This window comes from Cavia porcellus, unplaced genomic scaffold (genome assembly GCF_034190915.1).
Source record: "Cavia porcellus strain 051 isolate PalLab524CR breed Dunkin Hartley unplaced genomic scaffold, mCavPor4.1 scaffold_2, whole genome shotgun sequence".
In the NCBI taxonomy this organism is placed as follows: domain Eukaryota; kingdom Metazoa; phylum Chordata; class Mammalia; order Rodentia; family Caviidae; genus Cavia; species Cavia porcellus.
In genome coordinates, this window is record NW_026947485.1 from 75166500 (window position 1) to 75187370 (window position 20871).

The 20871-nt window shown below is 48.9% G+C and overlaps 2 protein-coding genes across 10 annotated transcripts in view; one reads left to right on the forward strand and one right to left on the reverse strand.

The window, feature by feature from the left end:
• Positions 1-16759, forward strand: part of Wnt8b (Wnt family member 8B) — a 58763-nt gene extending 42004 nt beyond the window's left edge. For all 4 annotated transcript variants that reach the window (XM_063243951.1, XM_063243970.1, XM_063243959.1 and 1 more), the window contains 5 exons: positions 8355-8388; positions 11706-11844; positions 12624-12749; positions 13387-13529; positions 13595-16759. In XM_063243951.1, the coding sequence (XP_063100021.1) occupies positions 8355-8388; positions 11706-11844; positions 12624-12749; positions 13387-13529; positions 13595-14140 (988 nt within the window). In that variant the 3' untranslated portion in view covers positions 14141-16759. The remainder of the gene's footprint in view (positions 1-8354; positions 8389-11705; positions 11845-12623; positions 12750-13386; positions 13530-13594) is intronic.
• An 801-nt stretch (positions 16760-17560) lies between these two features.
• Positions 17561-20871, reverse strand: part of Sec31b (SEC31 homolog B, COPII coat complex component) — a 46954-nt gene continuing 43643 nt past the window's right edge. For 5 of the 6 annotated variants that reach the window (XM_063243933.1, XM_013158443.3, XM_063243938.1 and 2 more), the window contains 6 exons: positions 20425-20703; positions 20044-20102; positions 19645-19746; positions 19201-19317; positions 18738-18809; positions 17561-18577 (listed from right to left, as the gene is read on the reverse strand). In XM_063243933.1, the coding sequence (XP_063100003.1) occupies positions 18398-18577; positions 18738-18809; positions 19201-19317; positions 19645-19746; positions 20044-20102; positions 20425-20703 (809 nt within the window). In that variant the 3' untranslated portion in view covers positions 17561-18397. The remainder of the gene's footprint in view (positions 18578-18737; positions 18810-19200; positions 19318-19644; positions 19747-20043; positions 20103-20424; positions 20704-20871) is intronic. The other variant, XR_010045823.1, reaches the window with a different exon arrangement.

The window sequence follows — 20871 nt, forward strand, 5'->3', positions numbered from 1 at the left end:
TGTTTACACTGTGGGCTGTCCTGGGCTTATTCTCCTGCCTCCCTGGAGTCCCCTGTGTCCATCTCCAGGAAAAACCCATAGCCCACACTCTCACCACTCCTGTCCCCAGTGCTGCCGCTCATCACACCAACCTGAGGGTTTCTCCAAAGGGACGCCAAAGGATGCCTCAGGACCCTGAGATTTGTGTAGATGTTGACAGATTAGGAAGAAGCCATTAAGTATCACTCAAAGACTTGTAGGGAAAGCAAGGAAATGCAGAACAAAAGGAAACAGGGTACCAGGAGCAAAGGCCTAGGTATTTCAAGAAAAACATCAAATTCTGGAGATTAGTACTAAAACCTTTGCTTTTAAAAAGCATGGGTGGGCAGAGAGAAAGGGGCTTAACTCAGATCTAAGCTGCATCAACCTCTGAACTGAAACACATCTGTGCAAATCTGGAAACTCGCAAGGAAGGTCTCAGCGAGCTTGCTGCTTTAGGAGACCAAGCAGCCCCCTGGGAGGCAGCACACGTAGGGAGAGAAGAGGGAGCCCAGTGCTCAAGCTCAGCCCATTGCTATGGTGCAGTGCAGACAGGGATGGTGTTCGCGGAGCTTCTGCTTGTGTGCCTGGTCCAGGGCCTGATTGTGCTGTGGGCAAGGGGAAAGTGAGTGTGAACACAGCATCACGGCTGGCGTGCCTGGTCTGGCGCCTATCGTCCATACCAAGGTGACCCACATGTGCCTGCCGCAGCTGCTCACCTATTGGCCACAAATCAATGTGACCTAAACCACCTCCTGTGCACCACAATCTGGAGAATCAGTCCAAAAAGGGAGACACTGTTGAATTAACTCGTTGACAGCTCAAACCCTGTCCACAATTAGATATACTCAAGAGAGAATGGAAATTGCAATTCTCTGGGGATTCCTTAAGGCAGTAAAATAATGTCAACTTTTCAATGGCATCAGTGAGGGAGGCTTGCATTAGTAATGTGTATATCTCTGAATATTGAACGTTGTGGGGGGAGGGGCCAAAACATGCAAACAAAAGTTAACTTGGAGCCTTCCCAGGAGCTAAAAGAGAAGCAGCAGCATCTGTGCTTGGGTGAACCCAGCATCCCTCCCCTGCTGCCCCAGTTCCCTGGGAAAAGCTCCATGTGGTGACGTGGGTAACTGTGGAGTTAGGAATCAGGAAGCAGCAGCACCCACAAGACAGGCGCAGCACATGGGAGCCACAGGCGCTTGAGGAGCTGCCGTGGCGCAGGGAAAATCAAACTCCAGCCGCAGAGCCTCGCCAGGGAAGAAGAGCAGAAAAGCAGGGGGAAGCGGGGTAAAGGCGGGAGGGCTCTGGTGTGGAGACCACCACAGCTTCAGGCCGGATCCACTGGGTCCAAGTGGGGTCAGCCAGCGGCCGGGGCGGGGAGTACAGCTGAGCAGTGGAAGCACACTCAGTGAAGTACAGGACGCTGGCCACTGCCCTCCCAACCCGTTGAATGTAAATTAGCTTAGGCCCACGGGTGACACTAGAAGCTTCCGGAGACAACTGCAGTACCAGAGTAAGTTCAGACCCACTTCTGGCACGGTGGCAGGTGTGCGAATGAGCAGTTGCCCAGGGAAGCGCTGTGAGTGGAGATTAGAGGACACGGGCTGGAGGGCAGACAGCCCCGCTGGAAGCCTGCGGGAAAGGAAGGGTGCAGCAGTGGCTTCTCCTCCCCGCCCCCCCCCTAAGGTTCACAGAAAGGCCAGAGACAGATCTGGGGGGGAAGTTGTCACCAAGGCCACCTCTTCAGGTTCCCAGGGGCAATGGCAGGACCAGAGTTTCAGAGTCTTTTTGAAAATTATCCTGTTTATCGGGTGACTGGAATCCATGAAATGCGAGGATTAGATAATAACGGCTGAGAGATGATCCGTGCATTCGGGGAGTCCTCTACTACTGCTTCTCCCCCACAGCAGGCAAAGGCCCTGCACAGGTGAGCTGACAACGGCCAAGGCCACAGTGCACTGTGTGCCGGGGAAGTAACCCCAAGGGCCGAGCCCTGGACACACAGGTCTGAGACCACAAGACAGCCTTTCCCACTCCCCACTTCCTGTGCATGGGGAACAGGCCCAAAGATGTTCTGTACACGCGACACTTTGGATCACCTTGTGGAAAAGGAAAATAGGCTTGGAAGACACGCTCCCTGCTTAAGGTTTTGAGATTTACTTTCTCAGAATCCTGTTAGGCTCAGAGCCGCTGACTGAGAAGCACAGCAGTGGTGCCTCTTCTCCTCCACAGCTGCACCCTGCGCCCTGACCTTCACACAAAGCCCTGAGAATGCCCCTCTCCAGAACCCGGGGAGTAAGGACAGTCGCTGGCTTTCTCCCCAGGCCCTCAGAGGGTGCCTTGCGGGGTTTCAGGAGTCAAGGGTCCCAGATCAGCAGGCGGAAGCCAGGCAAGGAAACGTGGGCTGCAGAAAGGCGCAGCTGCTATGCGAGGCGCGATCCCACTGCTGCTGTACAGCGCCTGCCAGGGCGCCCAGCCTGGCCATGCAGGGCAAGTCAGGTTCTGCAGCCGCAGATGGAGACAGAGTTGCTTCTGCCTCCAGTAGGTGCTGTGACAACATGGAACTTCACACTTGGAAACACCTAAAATAAACAGTGACTGTGAAGCGTGTTATCTACCATACTGAGTGTTTTGACAATTTGAAAGCATGGTATAGGTAAAATACTTTGGCAAATCTCTGATGAACTCCATAGGTTTGGCTATTATTATATGACATTCATTATATTTTATAAAACATCAATCATGCATATCTGTTATAAGACTAACAAAAGCAGAAGATATAATTATGAAATACTTGACAAAAATTTTTTAAAAATATTAGCCAGGCATCATGGTGGCATATGCCTATAATCCCAGCACAAAGGAGGCTGAGGCAGGAGGCTTTACATGAGTTCAAGGCCAGCCTGAACTGGATAGTGAGACCCTGTCTCAAAGAACAAACAAACAAATTTACTTGGCAATATAAAAGCTAACCCAAGTACAGTTACTTATATAAATTACAGATCATTCGTGTCCAAACACTAGGAAGCACGACAGTTATGCATAGCGTTAAGGGTCAGACTGACTTTGCTAAGGGTTTAATTGCCGTGCTAACCCCCCTGTGCACATGCGCAGTGCTGCCTCGCAGTGTGAGCATCTGCGAAGGCAACAGAGACATCTGCTCGCTCATTAAAATGGCAGCAGGAGCCCTGCCTTCCCCAGACTTGCAACAGCCCCTCAGGTTGTTTGTTTGTTTGTTGTTATTTTTTTTTTTTTTTGAGACAAGGTCTCGCTATACAGTTCAGCCTGGCCTGAACTCACTATGTAGCCCAAACTCACATCAATCCCCCTGCCTCGGCCTTCTGGGTGCTGGGATTACAGGCGTGCACCCAGCTGCCTAAAATTTTTTATTCAGTCATTAATCTTTTAGAATTTTCGTTTGGGTCTGATGATTCACTCCCCCTACCCTGAAACATTGTAATTCAACCTATTTGTCTAGAGAACTTCCTATGTTTAAGGCAGTGCAAGAGGGCAAAGAAATATGGCTGTGGCAACCTGTAATTGTAGCCCAACACACAGTAGTAAAGGGAAACCTTAGCACGAGGCAGGGAAAATTTGCTGTGATGTTTCAAGAAGTTCTAGCTGTGGTTTCTGTGCTGTTTAAAAATTTTAAAATAGTGGTTCTACTGAAATACAGTGCCTCGCACATACCATGAAATTCATCCCTTTACACAACGTTGAGTAAATTCACAGATGTATGCACCCCTCATCACAATTGATTCCATCTCTCCAAGAAAAAGCCTTTATCCACTGAGTCAGTCTCCTTTTCCTCCTCTGACAGTTACCTACTGACTTCTGTTTCTGGGGAAAGGCAGTTGCCTTTCCCAGCCATTTCACATAGATAGGATCAATTTACGAATGATCTTTTGCATCTGGCTAGAATAATTTTTCAAGGTTCACCCATGTTGTAGAATATGTCAGTACTTTATTTTTATGACCAAATAATATTCCATTACAGATAAGCCACATTTCATTTACTCATTCAACTGAGAGACATTTCAGTTGCTTTGCTTTGGGCTATTGTACATAGGCTGCTGTGAACACTAACATACAAGCTTTTGCTGGCATGTACTTTTAATGCGTATATGTATACCTGGAGAAGAACTGCTGGGTTATGTGGTGATTCTTTATGTAACCTTTTGGAGAATCCCCAGACAGTCTTCAAAAGTTTTTGCTCACAGCAGTGTATACCCACCAAGATTTCTGCACCTCCTCCTCAACACTCGCTGCCTGAGCTTTGTTAGTGATCCTAATGAGTGCAGATTCTTGTTGTGTCTCTCTGATGGCGAAGGATACTGAGCATCTTTTCATGTGCTTATTGGCACTTGTATATCTTCTGTAGAGAAAATGGTTCATGTTCTTCTTCCATTTTTTAACAGAGTTGTTTTGTTTTTCTTAAGAACTCTATATTCCTGATATTCTCTACCAGACATATACTTTGAAAATATTTTATCCCACTATCTCCTCTTTTTCCTCTTCTCTGTTTTGTTTTGTTTTTTGCGTGGCTGGGGATTAAACCATGCTAAATTAGTACTACACCCCTAAGATATATTCCAGCCCCCGTACTAGGATTGAACCCAGGACTCCACGTGGTGCTACATCTCAACCCTCTTTTCACTTCTTGAGACCGTCTTATTAAGGCTGCACTCAAACACAGTTCTCCTGCTGCAGCCCCCCATGCCTGGATTTCAGGCATGTGCTTAGCACGCCTAGCTCTTCTCCCATTCTGTGAGTTTCATCCCTTTCTTGATGATGTTTGTTTCGTTTGGTTTCGTTTGGTTTTTGAGATAGGGTTTCACTTTGTAATGTAGGCTGCCTAAACTCACTATGTAGACCAGGCTGACCTTGAACTTGCAATGATCCTCCAGCCTCAGCCTCCCCAGTGCTGGGGATCATAGGGATGCACCACCACATCAGCTCTTAAAGGTAGCTTTTGAAACATGCAAGTTTTTAGTTGGGATGATATCCAATTTATCTGTATTTTCTTTTGTCACTTAGGCTTTTGGTATCACATCTTTAAAACATGGTTGTAACACATTCTGTTTGTAGAGAAGCTGTAATTTTATTAAATAAATTTTATGCCTTTCACACTTGATGGCACCCTTCCTTTGTCCCACACCTGCCCCATGTGACGCCCATGCTAAGGTTCTGACTCCTGCCTGTTCTCACCGCATCCTCTGCAGTGCAGTGCCTGTGCCTTCTGCACTGTTACTTCACGCCACTGTCTCATTAATCCAGAACAAGACCTCCCCGCCGGTACTCCCCGGGCTCTTCCTAATGCAGGGTTCTGGGGACACAGCCTGTCACATGGGCCAGGATGTCTGCAGGTCACTCCATGGGACTGTCATCTTTTCCCACCACAGGTGCCAAACTTAATCTGCTGCATTAATGTCTTGGGGCAGACCAATATATTACACAAATCTGTATGTATTTTACAGTCCCCCAGGAAAAGAGGGTCTTCAGAATCACTGCCTCCACTCCTTGTCATCCTAACATAGAATCTACTCACGCCAAGAAGCTTTACCTCGGCTGCGGCAATGTTCTTTGTCATTCGCTTTATGTCCTTGTCTGCTTTCTTCCCAACAACATCTGTCCTGTGGAACGTGAACTCACTTCCTTCTGACTTGGTAACGTCCAAAACCTTTGAAAGTGATTCCTAACACAAAGATTGCCCTAGAGTCAGGGCAAACTCAGGTTCCTCTTCCCAATCCACAGTCTTTAAAGATCAGAAATGTATCTCCAGTTGAGGGTGGTGGCCCACAGCTGTAATCCAGCACTGTGGGAGGCTGAGGCAGGAGAATCACAAGTTCAAGTCCAGCATGGGCAACTTAGCAACTTAATGAGAACTTGTCTCAAAACTAAAAATTGAAAAAAAAAAAAAAAAAAAGACTGCCAATGTAGCTTAAAGGCCCTGGAAAAAAAAAAAAAAAAAAGTGGCACGGCGGGCGGTGAAGGGTAGCAAGGAGAAAAACAAAAGAGAAATGGATCTCCAAATGTAATGGCATTGGCAATTGTGAATTCATTTAAATCATCATGAATCTGTATTTGTCCTTTGCTGGTACCACCAACCACTTTGCCTGCCAAGCTGTAAAGTAGGTGCCCCTTCTCCTGAGTCTTTTATGATCTTCTATGGGTTTTCTCATCAAAACCTTTTCACCTTTTCATATGACAGAGCCCAGTTTGTTAGTATTGCTGTTCAGATATTGTCCACGTCTTTCTTAGGTGCCATGCGTGTCTCTTATACGAAGGGAGTCACCACGCCCTCGTGAGACTCCACATTCTCCATCATTTCCCACCACCTTCCCACTGATGCATACTCTCTTCTCAGCCCTCCAGACTGCAGGGCACCCAGCGCTCAGGGGACAGTAGTCAGTGATTCCCACATGTTTCTCACTCTATAATGGGAATAAAGGTTATGATTCATTCCACACTCTTCAGAAGTCAGTCTCCAGATCTCTAGCACTGTAAGTCATACACAAGCCTCTTATTTTTATGTAATTATAGACTTTCAAAAGTTGCAAAGAAATGTAGAGACGTTCCACGCACAAGTGGAACAACTTAGAGTTACTGCACAGTGTACATACCACACGGTATCATACAGAGTTCACCATGCTTACCTATACTTACAGATACATGTAGTGTGTATACTGCTCAATGCAGTTTTGCCACGTGTTGTTCTGTGTAACCATTAACATAGTTAAGACATTTAATCATATCATTACCCCCAAGACTCACTTATGTTACTTTGGGGGTGGGGGCTGTTGAGACAGAATCTCCCTTTGTCACCCAGGTTGGCCTTGAACTCATGGCAATTCTCCTGCTTCAGCCTCCTGAGTGTTGGGATTACAGGTGCTTGCCACCTGGCCTAGCCATCCCTCAACCTTGAATCACTGGCAACCACTCATTTTTTTCTTAGCTCTATAATTACTATACATTATTTCACTATTGTTACATAAATAGAACCATGCAGTATTTTTCTCTTTGAGATTAACTTTCATCACTCCATCTAATTTCTTTGAGGTTCATCCAAGCTGTTGCTTTGATCAATAGTTCGCTCCATTCTATTGCTGAGTGGTATCTCATGGTATGGAAATGCCACATTGTTGTCTTTTTTTTTTTATTTGTTTTTTATGGTGTTTGAACTCAGGGCCTTACACTAAGTTACATCCCAACCCTCTTATTTTGAGACAGGGTCTTGCTGAACCACTAAGCTGCCCAAGTGGTGCTTGAACCTCCCACTACACCCTCCTAGAATGCTGGGGTAACAGGTGTGAGTCACCATGCCCAGCTCGTGCCACATGTTTATGATCTTTGGGTCATTTCCAATTTGGAATTCTTAAGAATAAGGTATCCATGGGAATACAAATTCCTGAGTGAAAATAAGTCTTCATTTCTTTGTGATAAATACCCAAGTGAACTGCTGATTAGGGAAGATCCATTTTTAGTTTCTCTGTGTGTGTGTGTGTGTGTGTGTGTGTGTGTGTGTTAAGACAGGGTTTTTCTATGTAGTTAAGGCTGCTCTTGAACTTGCAATGACCCTCTGGCCTCAAGCCTCCTTAGTATAATTATAGGCATATGCCACGATGCCCAATCACTTTTACTGTATTGTTGCTGGTTTTTGTGGTACTGGGAGTAAAACTCAGGACCTCACACTTGCAAGAGGAGTCATTGTGCTGCTGAGCTATATCGCTGGCACACTTTTACTTTTAAAACACAAAACCAAGCCATTTGTCAGAATCAAATTTTTTATTTTTGGAATTTCATTGATTCAACCCTAGACAGATATTCTATTTATCTTTTTATTACTAAAGAACTATCCCTCTAAAGTCCCATGGAATCAGATGAACCCAGATTCAAATCCCACTCAAGCAACTTTTCTGCTTTTTATTGAGTCTCTGCTTCCCTACTTATAAAAGCAATAATAATGCTCACAATAGTAAGGAAGTAAGATCAATATGCAAATGCTAGCGTAGCGTGGCCACTACAGAGTCACAAGTTTATGCTATCTCCCTATTCCATGGCAAGATAATAATCAAACATTATTTCCCATTAACTGAGTTATCTTTAGAAGATTATACATAATGATGCCTTGATAAAACTAGTTTCCAGGGCTGTGGATAGCTTAGTAGTACTTGCCTAGTATGTGCAAGGCCCCAGGTACAAATCCCAGCACTGAAAAAAAGTACAATTAGTTTCTCTTTCTTCCTACGAAGTATACTTGCTAAAGTAATCATTCTTCCTGGAAGCAGAAATGAGGTGATGTCTCTCTGTTATATGCTGGTTGTTTTCTCTCCTAGGTCAGTGAACAATTTCCTGATGACCGGTCCAAAGGTAAGACAAAGTTATTTGATTAATACGGATTTCAATAAGCTTGATGACTAAAATATATGCCAATTTCTTTTCATTATATCTACATCTTTTATTACATTGTGCTACATATTACAGACAGAAAAACTGAAGCACAAGGAGAGTTAGGATATACCCAAAGCCACTCAGCAAATTAACGTCAGAGCCCTAAAAAGTACTCAGGAGCGACAATTCTGAACTTCTGGTTGGAACTTCCAGAAATGTCAGCAGGCTTGTGTGGGTATCAGGCTACAGTCACAAATTCTATCCACTGCAAATGCTGAAATTGTACTACATGAGTTCTGCAGAAACGGGCATTTCCATATTCAGAACATTTCCTCTTTTACTTATTATTTATTCATTTACTTTTCAGTACTGGGTATTAAACCCGGACCTCATGCACGCGGGGCCAATGCCTACAGCTGAACTACATCGCCAGCCTATCTTACCTCTCCTACCATCGCCCCCAATCTCCTCCTTCCCCTGGTTTCACACTTTCGGGGGTGTTCAATGTGTGTGACCTATTTTGCTCATATCCATCCCTCATTACCTGCCCTTACACTCTGTATCTCTTGTCTTCCCTCCCTCTTCTATCCTCCTGCTTCTTTCTACTTTCTTGTTATATTTCTTAGATTCCACATATTAGGGAAAACAAGCAACATTTGCCTTTCTGTGTCTGGCTCACATTCAGGTAACATAGATTAACATGATAATCTCCAGAGCCATCCATTTTCTTATAAATGACAGAATTTTGTTTCTCTTTGTGGCTAAATAACTTTCCACCACATTTTATCTGCTCATCTGCTGATGGGCATTGCCTCAGTTCCTTTCCTTGTTGCTGAGACAGAATACCCTACACCAAGGTTAAAGGAGAAAACTTTTATTTAGCTCACAGTTGGTAGAGGTTTCAGTCCATAAGTGGTTGGCTCCAAGGCAGGTGGCATGGCGGAGGGGCACTGCAGAGGAGAAACGGTTCCTGGCATGGCAGTACAGGCAGAAGGCAGCAAGCAGCAACATTAGCAGTAGAAGCAGCAGCAGCTCTTGCTGTTTCTTTCTGTTCCTCTTATTCCAAGCTGCCCACTTGGGTGGTATCATCCACATCCAGGGTCGGCCTGCCCATTCTCTACACCCAAAACTATGCCAAACCAGCCAGTAGCCTCATTAATAATCACATACCCTTAACCCCAACGTCACCCACCCTAGACCAAGGAATCTCCAAAAGCCCCACCTTTTGACACCACGAGCTTTAGAGGGACATCCAGATACAAGCCATCACAGGCATCTAGGCTGCTTCCATGTTTTGGCTATTGTGAACTGTGCCACCATAAACATGAGCATTTAAATATCCCTATGGTATGCTGACTTATACTGCTTCAGGAGGCGATAAAACTGTTTTCAGTTTTTTGAGGAACCTCCATACTGCCTTCCACAGTAGCTGTACTAATTTACATTCCCAGCAGCAGTGTACGAGGGCTCCTGCTCTCTAACACACACCTTCACCAGCATTTATCATTTTTTGTATTCTTGATGATAGATATTCTGATTTGGGTGAGATAGAATCTCAATACAGTTTTGACTTGTGCTGTGATTCATATCTAGATGCTTCCCAAGTCTCATATACTCATAGGTAGAACAGGTAAATGGCTTATGGGCGTGCCGTAGCCAACTTGCTGTTGGGAGGTGAGATCTGGGCAGAAGAGGCAGGTGTGAGCTGAAGGGTTTTTCTCTTTCTCCCACTCCTCCCTTCATTCTCTCTGCTTCCCAGCTGCAATGAGATGAGCAGCTCCCCTCTGCTGTGCCCCTATGCCATACCAACCCATAGTGCACTTGCCAGTTATCAACTGAAACCTCTGCTCCTTTAAATTGTAAGGGTTGTGTATTTTGTAACAGCAATGAGAAAAATGACTAAGACAATTGGCACTTCTCTAATGGCTAAAGATATTAAGCATTTTTCATATACTTATTGGCTATCTATATTTCTTTTGAAAACCATCTATTCAATTAATTTTCCCATTTGTTGATTTGGTTATTTGATTTTGTGTGTGTGTGTAAGTTTCTTGAGTTTTTTTATATATTCCAGATACAGTGGTTCCTCAGTTCTCAAATGTTTCTGTTTGCAAACAATTCAGTTCATGAACAGAAGTGGTCAGCAAAATTTTGCTTCTGTGTAGGAACTCATCGGGTGATGTTGAACCTTCTGAGGAAATCTTATTCAGTTTGTGACCAATTAGATTCAAGACCAGAATCACAGAAAGAATTTAGTTCATGAATTGAGGTACAACTGTAGCTGGTAAAGATTGCCTGCCACTCTGTGGGCTCTCTTCACTCTGTTGGTTGTTTTCCTTGCTGTACAGAAACTTTTTAACGTGGTCTAGTATTTTCTTTTTGTACTGGGAATTGAATTCAACTTAGTGTTGTCTTCTCTGTTGATTCTTCTATTAATTCCTGGGTTTCTGGAGTCTTGGTCAGCGAGTCTTTGCCTATGCCTATGGCTTTAAGAGTTTCCCATATGTTTTCTTGTAGCAGTTTCCAAGTTTTACGTCTTAATACCCAGGTATTTGATTAATTTTGAATTGATTTTTATACAGAGTGAGTTAGGGATTTAGTTTTAGTTTGCTACCAGTGAATATCCAGTTTTCCCAGCACCATTTGTTAAAGAAACTGTTTTCTCCAGTGTATATTTTTGGTTCCTTTAAGACAAGATCTTACTAAGTTCCCCAGGCTAGCCTCAAACTCTTGATCCTTTTGCTTCAGCCTGCTGGGTAGCTAGAATTACAGGTATGTGCCATCATGCCAAGCTCAAGATGTTATTTTCTAACACAACAATGGGATATGAATAGCTTTAAAAAAAAAAATCCATGAGTTACATAACTGTGACTCATTTTGGAGAGGCGGTTTATATAACCAATAAAGGCTAGTGGGAGTTGGAGACCAATAAAAGCTTCTTTCCTAGTTCTGCCACTTGCTAGCTATGGAACTTGAACAAGTTAGTTTACTTTTCTGCTCTCTATGCCTCGGTTTCCTAATCCATAAAATGGGCCCTACTTTACAAGGTTATTTGTAGTGTTAAATGAGTTATCATATTTAAAGTGCCTACTCCATCACTATTTGGGAGGGATAGACAAAAAGTATGGGGCAAATACCTCCTAAGTTCAGCCTGAATCTTTTTTTTTAATTTTTTTTTGTCTTTTTCCTTTTTATTGGTACCGGGGATCAAACTCACAACTGCCTGCTTGCAAGACAGGCGCTTATGCCGCTGAGCTAAATCTCCAGCCCCTCAGCCTAAATCTTGATCCTCGCAGGCTTACCTGATTTACTCCAGCAGTGTGGCAGCTGGTGCCCAAAGTGGAATCGAAGAGTGCAAATATCAGTTTGCCTGGGACCGCTGGAACTGCCCTGAGAGAGCTCTGCAGCTGTCCAGCCATGGGGGACTTCGCAGTGGTAAGGACAGCATTGGTCAAACTCAGCAGGTGTCCTGAGCCCAGGCTGGAGCCCTGGAGATGGCACCTTTCCTCCCCTGCACCTCTCCTTCACCTCCCTTCTTCTCTCAGGACATCTCCCTCCTCTCAGGTCTTTTTTAACCTCCACTTTCCCACCTGTAGAGTGGTTTTCTTTCTACCCCGACACACTTACTGCTCAACAAATGGACCTGTCTCACCTTCAATCCCATTCCATCCCTGGCTGCCAATCAGCTGAAGTTTCCCAACAACAAAAGTAACCTCAGAAGGCAGATCAGGTCATAATTACTCATATCTTTTAGTCCCTTCTTTCAGCAGCTTTGCTAGGCCCGCAGGAATTTGGGCCAGGAAACCAGATTTTTATAGAGATGATAAACAGGGGTCATGCCAGCCAATGAAAGAGCTGCCCAGCACAGGTTCTTCACATATCAACTGAGTGTGCTTCCTAGACTGGTGTCCCAGGAGGGATGAAGATGAGTTCTTTGCAACTCAGCCTTCACATTCCTCTCCATCCCTCTCCCCCCAGGTTCTTTCCCAACTAAGTCCTTTATAATTATGTGTGTCAACCACAATATGGCCACCTAGTCATAAAATGTACGACCAGAAAAGAGAGGGAAGAAGTATAGAGCTGAAGCCAGGGATGGAACAGAGCCTGGAAGAGGGCAAGGACCAGGGATGGAGCTGGGAAAGGCACTGAAATCAGCTCGAGTTTCTTTGGGATGTGAGGCCTCCCTAACCCACCGGCTCTTTGGCTCCTGCCAGCTAACCGAGAGACCGCGTTTGTACACGCCATCAGCTCTGCTGGTGTCATGTACACTCTGACAAGGAACTGCAGCCTCGGAGACTTTGACAACTGTGGCTGTGATGACTCCCGGAACGGGCAACTGGGTGAGTGGCGCTGTTGGGAGAAGTAATCCAGCCAGGTAAACTCACTTCAAAGGGGACAAGCCCGGTGGGAAGTGGCTGGGGTAAAGCTGTCTCTTCTAACAGCGAGGTAGTGTGGGGCACTTTTGTGATCCCAGGACACAGGAGGCTGGGCAGAAGGTGGAGAGTTCAAGGTCAGCCTGGGGTACACAGCCACACCGTCCCATGATGAAAATCGTGCTGAGTGAACCAGTTTGAGCCTAAATCCTACACTGAAAACCCAGACTAACTATAGCGTGGGAAAGGCCCTTTTCTCCCACTGAGTGGTTTCTCTCAACACAGTAACACCCGACGATAGCTCCAGGAACAACGCGCCCATAGCCCGCCCTCATCTGCCCTCCCCCACTGGGGAGTTCCCTGCACCTCTGCCTCCCACCCACACCTCCCAGCAGGCTGCGGCCCCAGGCCACCAACTCAGTTTTCAGCCTCCTCCCCGCCTGCCTGCTGAGCCAAGGATCTCCAGGATTGAGAGGAACTACCCCCCCCCCCACACACACACACACGCAGGGCCACCCCATCTTGGGCCTCCCCGGCCCACCTGCTCCTGCCGGGATCAGCGCCCCAGCCGGGGCTCGGCTGAGCCACGTTTCCACTTTTTTAGGGGGCCAAGGCTGGCTGTGGGGAGGCTGCAGCGACAACGTGGGCTTCGGAGAGGCAATTTCCAAACAGTTCGTGGACGCGCTGGAGACCGGGCAGGATGCGCGCGCCGCCATGAACCTGCACAACAACGAGGCAGGCCGAAAGGTGAGCTGCGCCATCCTCCCGGGGCTCATTGCCCACGCCCCCTGCTCACTCCACTCTCTCCTCAGGCGGTCAAGGGCACCATGAAGCGCACGTGCAAGTGCCACGGCGTGTCTGGCAGCTGCACCACGCAGACCTGCTGGCTGCAGCTGCCTGAGTTCCGCGAGGTGGGCGCGCACCTGAAAGAGAAATACCACGCGGCACTCAAAGTGGACCTGCTGCAGGGTGCGGGCAACAGCGCGGCGGGGAGGGGCGCCATCGCCGACACCTTCCGCGCCATCTCCACGCGCGAGCTGGTGCACCTGGAAGACTCCCCCGACTACTGCCTGGAAAACAAGACGCTTGGCCTGCTGGGCACGGAGGGCCGCGAGTGCCTGCGGCGTGGCCGCGCGCTGGGTCGTTGGGAGCGCCGCAGCTGCCGCCGGCTGTGCGGGGACTGTGGGCTGGGGGTGGAGGAGCGCCGCGCCGAGACGGTGACTAGCTGCAACTGCAAGTTCCACTGGTGCTGCGCAGTCCGCTGCGAGCAGTGCCGCCGCCGGGTCACAAAGTTCTTCTGCAGCCGCGCGGAGCGGCCGCGGGGAAGCGCGGCGCCCAGGCAGGGGCCGAAGCCCTGAAGGTCTCTTGCCTGCCTCCTTTCCCCTTTTGTTCTGGGTCCGTTAAAGATTCCAGTAACAGGGGAACCGCGGGATGGGGACCTGCACTAAGCCCCGAGATCCTGAGGGAAAGTGCCACTTGCCAGGGGGCTCCCCAATTCCTATGCGCCCTCTTCCCTGGGCTGAGTCTGCTGCGTCCTTACAGCCCACAAGCAGGTCCGAGAACTGTGCTAAGATAACCGTGGTACACTGATCTTCCTTGGGCCACGACCTCCCTAATGTCCTCCGCCTGAGCTCACCTGTCAAGCCCGCGGAGAGGAGGGCACCCTTCTGGGACTCGCAGGCACTGGTGCAGCCATGGCATTGCTCCTTGCCTGCCGTCTGCCCCAAGCCTGCGCACTCACTGCCTCTGCTCCTCCAGAGCCAGAACCCTTGCTGCTGAGTCCCAGCTGCTGCCAGACTCCACAGGAATGCCTAACTTTCCCTCCTTCACTCCTACACAAAAACCATGAGGAAACGGACCTGGGTGTGGAGCTGGCTCCAAGCCCTGCTCCTGGGCCCCCTTCCCTGAGAGACTTCCCCAGTGGGCAGTGACTGCCTGAATCACCCAACCAAGCGGTCCAGAGACTTGTAAGGTCAGGGGACCAGGCATTTCCTACCCTTCCAAATCAGCATTCCCTGCTCCAGGCCTGCTTCCCCCTAGCAACCAATCTACCTTTTTTCCTTCCCCAATGGAGCCAACATAGAGATAAATAAACCTGAGTTCCCTTTTGGACCCTGGTTTGCACCAATGAAGGCAGGCCGCATGAGGGACAAGCTGGTTCTCAGTAGGCACTGGACACTTTCCTTCATCAAGGAAACTTCCTGCCCTTAAGCTGATGCACCTTGTCATTTACTGAAGTCACTGGTATGTGCCACCCTCCCACCACAGGTACTGAACTTACTATACAGGACAGGGGAGTAGGATAGGGTGAAAGGTACAACCTCTAGGCTCTCTCCTCCCTTCTCCTCGGCAGGATGGCAGGATGCCTACTTCCCTGATGGCCTATGCCAGTTAGCCTGACTTGACTGAGGCTGATCTGCCAAGGAGTAGTGAACCGTGCACATCATCATCCCTTGATAGATTCCCTCTCATTCAGGAGCTAGAGTCTTCCAGTTCCTTTCTCAGAAGGAGGCAGTTCAGCAGAGACCTGTTTATGGAGCAGGGCTCCAGGGAAGAGAGCATCACATCCTGCATCCCAAGCCCCTTCCTGCCTGCTCCCCTGCCAAGAAGCCAGCCATCCTGGCCTCCAGGCAGCTCTTGTACAGATCTGGCCTGTGCTCTCTTCTCCCAGGGTAGGAGAAAGTGCAGAGGCCACAAAAGCCATGCTCTGGGGGCCGACCAGGATGAGAAGGGCTCCCACACTGAGCCAGTGCTCAAGCCAGACCTCAGGCCCCCGGCTCCCAACCTCCACAAATTCTGGTCCTGCCAACACTTGCTCAGAGAGGCTCCCCTCCTTACCACGGGTGCCCTTCTCCTCAGGCTCCCTCAGTGCTGTTTCCAGCTTTATTAGCAGAAGGTCTTTCTTCATTCCTTCAGCTCTTACTGGGCCTCTTAAGCCACTTCTTCCCTGATCAAGCTGCAGCTTCACCAAGCTGTCCCATCTGCCAGGGTTAACTTGATAGTGTGCATGAAGAAAATGTGGTAAGGAGGCTAGAAAATATAAAAGTGCACTGTGGCAAGCAAAACTGAATCTTTGCATAAAAGTGGACTTACGCTCCACATTTCCAGGTCAGCACTCTAGATCTGTCATGCTGCCGGAAAACTCTCACTGTACCCCCACGGAGGATGAATGCCAGACCCAGCTGAGCCCCACAAAGAAGAAGTCACAGAACTACCTTAGAACTGTAGTGCACCCCGCTTTATTCATTGTCTGCTCAGGCACACTGAGTGAAGACCCAGGGAAAAACACACCTGTCCCTTGCACTGTGGGTCCTTTCTCTCACACAGCTGTGTCCCTTGCACTGTGGGTCCTTTCTCACACATAGCTGTGTCCCCCTTCAGTAACATGGCCAACCCCAGAACTGTGGGAAGAGACCTTGGAAATCTGGCCATCATATCAAGTGTCTCACAGGTTTAGACTCAGCAAGGGACCTGGCCCCACCCTCCTCCCAGGTGTCTCTGGGAGCCCATCTGTCTCTGCTTTGGGGCGGAAGCAGAGGGAGGTTCTGAGAAGTGACAAGAACACGGGCTAAGGTAGGCAGAGCACTGTCTCCTCCCTCCCCGGCCTGTGAGCCTGCATGCGGGTGGAGCTCATTCTTGTGAAAAGAACCCCCACCTTAACTGGCCTTTGCGTGGTCAGGGCAAAGACAGACAGGTCGGCCTCAGCACGCTGGTGGTGCTGCTGGTGGTGAGGGGAGGGCAAGCTAGGGCACTTGCCTATTGTGGGTCTGGATTGGATGCTTCCACTCATTCATTTCCTTTTAATTAACCCACATTCCTGGAGGAGAAATATTTATGTTGGCTCCCATAGAGCCAATCCTCAGACTGGAAAGAAGGGAAAAGAAAGCCTGTCTTAGCAAAACAATATCTCTAAAGAGCTCAAGGAAAGAAAATAGGGGAACAAAACGCCATTAAAACAGCCTTCTACCCCTGCTGGAGTCAATGAAAACTTCATTTCACATGTTAATCCGCCGCTCCGCCCCTTCTCTTCTCACAACACCACTTCGGAAAGTGTTTGGGAAAAGTCTTCCCAGTTAGCAAGCAGCTCCCTGCAGCTCAGACTTCTCCTTGTGTTAGTTCAGGGCCCCAAGCGGAGCTCTAGCTCCAGCAGCGGCTTTTTTCTCCCCCACCCTTTAATTTAAACAAAGACCTCAGAGTTCATCAACCTCCCACTGAAATTCACAGCTGCTGAACAAACTAATCCCCTCTCCCAGCCTTTCTTCCCTTCAATGGGCTCTTGGCTTCAAAGACACTTTGGGAAAGGACTTTGCAGGGGCTCACACTGCTTCATCAATAGAAGTTAGTGCAAGTATTATCTGAAGAGCAAGTGGCTTTACAAACAAATACTGCCTAACAATCCTTCCCTCCCAAACACAGGCATCCAGCCTGCAGACATGATGGGATCCACAACAGGATTAGGCCCGGTACCCCCTGGCGTCACACCCAGTGCTTTTGTGCAGCTCAGCCCTGAAGTGGTATGGAGAAAACTCTGAAGCTAACATCAGGCACAGGTGGACACAGGGACACATACCCAAGCATGCACCCATGGCATCGCGGCAGGCAAGTCCAGCAGTGGACTGAAAAAGTTCCCTATTTCAACGCTACTGACCTTTTATCTCTCCCCAGCCCTTCCCCTCCACCCCAACTTACTGGGTGTGGGGAGCAGAAACAGAGACTCTGAAAGCCAGGTATTGACAAAATCAGCCCTAGAGGAGGCCGCCAGTGGGAGACGACAAACAGACCAAACCACAGCAGATTTATTGTACTGTTAAATACATGGGTGCCTCAAACAGAGAGCTCACAGAGAAAGCAGTCCTGAGTGTGGCAGGCAAGGGGGAAGAAGGCCCAATCCATGAGAAGCAGTGCTGAAAGTCAGCCGTCAAACGTGGCACCTGTCTGGTGGGGCTTTTCACCACAGAACCATCAGCCCAGGCCTTGGGAGTCAAGCGCCCTTCCCAGGAGGCTGGCGTCCCTCTGCTGCCATCTTCTAAACTAACAGCTCCTAGCAAAAGGCAGTTCTCCCCTTTCAGCTGTCCTCTCCCCTAGACCCCTTTCGTAATACTGGTGCATGAGAAGTTCCATTTAAAAGGGACCAGAGTTTCCTCTGGTTCTGCCCAACTCCAATCCCTTACATCAAGGCTTGTTCATAGGGTGAAAAGCACCAACTCTAGCAGCCCTCAGGGCTACAGAAGAATATAGGTCTAAAAATATAAGGTCAGAGGCAGGGTGAAGGTAAGGTTAGACTCATAAATCCTGGAAGGGAAAAACAAGACCTGTGAGATGGGTCACAGCAGAGGTAGATTTGGAAGCAAAGACTCAGAGCCACTTGAATGGAGTATGCTTGGGGTGGGGGAACAAGGAAAGTAAGGCCTGGCTCTCCGCCCTGTCCCAGGACAGGGACCAGGCCTCCTTGGATGGACCCTACCTAGGTCCCAGGCACAAGAGGGTGGAAAGCAGGCCCTCAGTTGGCTGGCACTGGCCCTACAACCCCACAAGTTGGGCCACAGGGGAAGGAGCTGGGAAATAAACTCCATCTGGAGGAAGCAGAGGTGGCCTCTGGCACGAGGTTGCCTGGCTCAGCCTTGTAGTTTATGCGCGATGGTGAGGACAGCTTTCAGGATGGGCATGAAGCTGGATACTTCGCTGAAGCTGCTGCAGCCCACCACCTGGGCGTGGACCTCCAGGCTCTGCGCGAAACTTCCCACATCCACACACCGGGCAACTTCGTGGAGCCCCGCCACAACATGCGGCGAGAGCTGTAGAGGAACCGAGCCCAGGGTAGTGAGCTGCCCAGCCCCACCCTGGCAGTATGGGGTGCACAAGACAGCACTCAAGGCTGGTGCACAATTGTGCCTGTGGACAGGAGAAGGCCACAGTGGAGAGGGAGAGGACAGGGCAGGCACACTCAGGACATACCGTCCCCTCACGTAGCTTCTGGTAGAGACCTTCCAGGCGCTGGGCCGCCTCATCCAGCTTCCTTTTGGTCTTCTGCAGAGAGAGAAACAGATCCTGACCCAGCCCCTATGCAGGGGTTGAAAGCCAGCAAGGCTCAATGCTGCCTCCCTCCTTTCACAAACAGGAGAGGAAACCCAGGGAGGTACTGGCTCCTAAGCAAAGGAACAGCAGCATTCAGTTCATCCTGCAGACCAACACTTCTTCCTGTGCCCCCCACTACCCATAGGTCTCCATGCTGTTGGCTCCTGTTATGCAGGACTCAGAACTCAGAACCCACTCCAGCTGCCTCCCTACTCTCTACGGACACCACAGAGGATGAGCTTCAGTCAGCATCTCCAGGAACAGGGAGAGGACTGGTCTATCTCAAGGCACCCCAGAGTCATCTGAAGGTGTGAGGAGGGCACTGCAGAAGGTCCATGCTTACCAAATCAGCTGCAGACAGGGAGCAGCGCTGAAGAAGTGCCTTGAAGCTGGCTTTCAAGGACTGATGCTCTGGAGGCAGCTCCTTCCTTTCCATCCTTGTAGGAGGCAGGTGCTGAGGCTGTTATTGCAGGGAGGGACAGGGAGAAAAGACAGGTAGCCAAGCTGTCATTCTCAGGCTTCCCTGAGGCCCAGTCCCCAGTAACTCAGGCCATCATGTTCCCACCCGCGCAGGGCAGAGCTGGCATCAGAGCCCTTCTCCTTCTCTGCAGTAATGATGCCTTCATCTCAGAGATGAATCTACTTTAAAGAATAAGGCCCAGCTCCGGGATCCCCTCTCTGCCACACCTAAGGAGGGCCAAAATTTTTCCCCAGGAAGAGAAACACACTGTCACTGTCACTTGCAAGCTGAGTTCCTTGGAGCTCGGGGACAGGGGGTGTGACTCACACTGGAGATGGGGAGCTGTGCTGGAAGGAAGTGGGGTGGCTCAGGGCTGAAGTTCCTAACTGGAGCAGTGATTGGTGCAGGAGGCATAAATGTATCTGGCAGCTGAAGAGAGAATGAAAAATACAGGAGACTAGGCTGAGAGACTGCAAAGGTCCTGGTTTTGGACAACTGTGACAAGAGGGAGGTCACCCCAAGAACAGAAAAGGGGGAGATGGGGGCTGGGGATTTAGCTCAGCGGCATAAGCGCCTGCCTTGCAAGCAGGCAGTCGTGAGTTCGATCCCTGGTACCGATAAAAAGAAAAAAGACAAAAAAAAAAAAAGAAAGAAAAGGGGGAGATGAATTCTGTATGGAACCAGAAAGTGGATCACTGGTAGATGTGTGAAGAAACACGCACTGACCTTTTTACTCTGAAAGCGTCCCCTGGGGGCTGAGGAATCTTTCCAGGAATCCTGAGGTTCTGTAAAATAAAGAATAAGGGGGGCTGGGGAATTAGCTTAATGGCATAAGCACCTGCCTTACAAGCAGGCGGTTGTGAGTTCGATCCCCGGTACCAATAAAAAAGAAAAATAATAAAGAATAAGGATTTTTAGGGGTATGGTCAGGAACACTGGAAAGTTGTGGTTTGGAGACTTAGCAGAGACCCCACAGGTCCAGCAGCATTCTCCAGACCACAGGCCCCCAGGTCCCTGGCTTGAGAAGGAGGACTCCCTGGATGGTGCAGGAGAGGAAAGGAAAGGGAGAGAATGACCCACACAGGGAAGCAGGACAGGGAGACTGACCTGGGGGAGGCGGGACACCAGCATGTCGGAGGGCAGCAGAACACAGAGACCCTGGCCTTCCAGGAGGGTGCAGCAATGGGGAGCCAGCAGGAGGGGCTGGGAGTACAGGAGCCAGAGGGAGCAGTCGCGGTGTATCAGACAGAAAGGCAGAGCCAGGCAGAATCACGTCTGGGGGTGTCACTGGTAGAGGGGGACCAGGAAGTGACCATGTTCTAGGAAACCCCACAGGCTTTGAAACTTGAGGCCTTTGCCCTCCTGACAGTTGCAGCTGAGATAAAGCTAAAGCAGAACACAAACAGGTCATTTGCCACCAAATTTCAATTTGGGAGATATTCAGGGCACAGGAGGAATAGGTCAGCAATAACAAAAGAAGCCAAATATGGTGACATGGTGACACATGCGTGTAGAACCAGCCCCTTGAGCCTGAGATCAAGGACAACCTAGGCA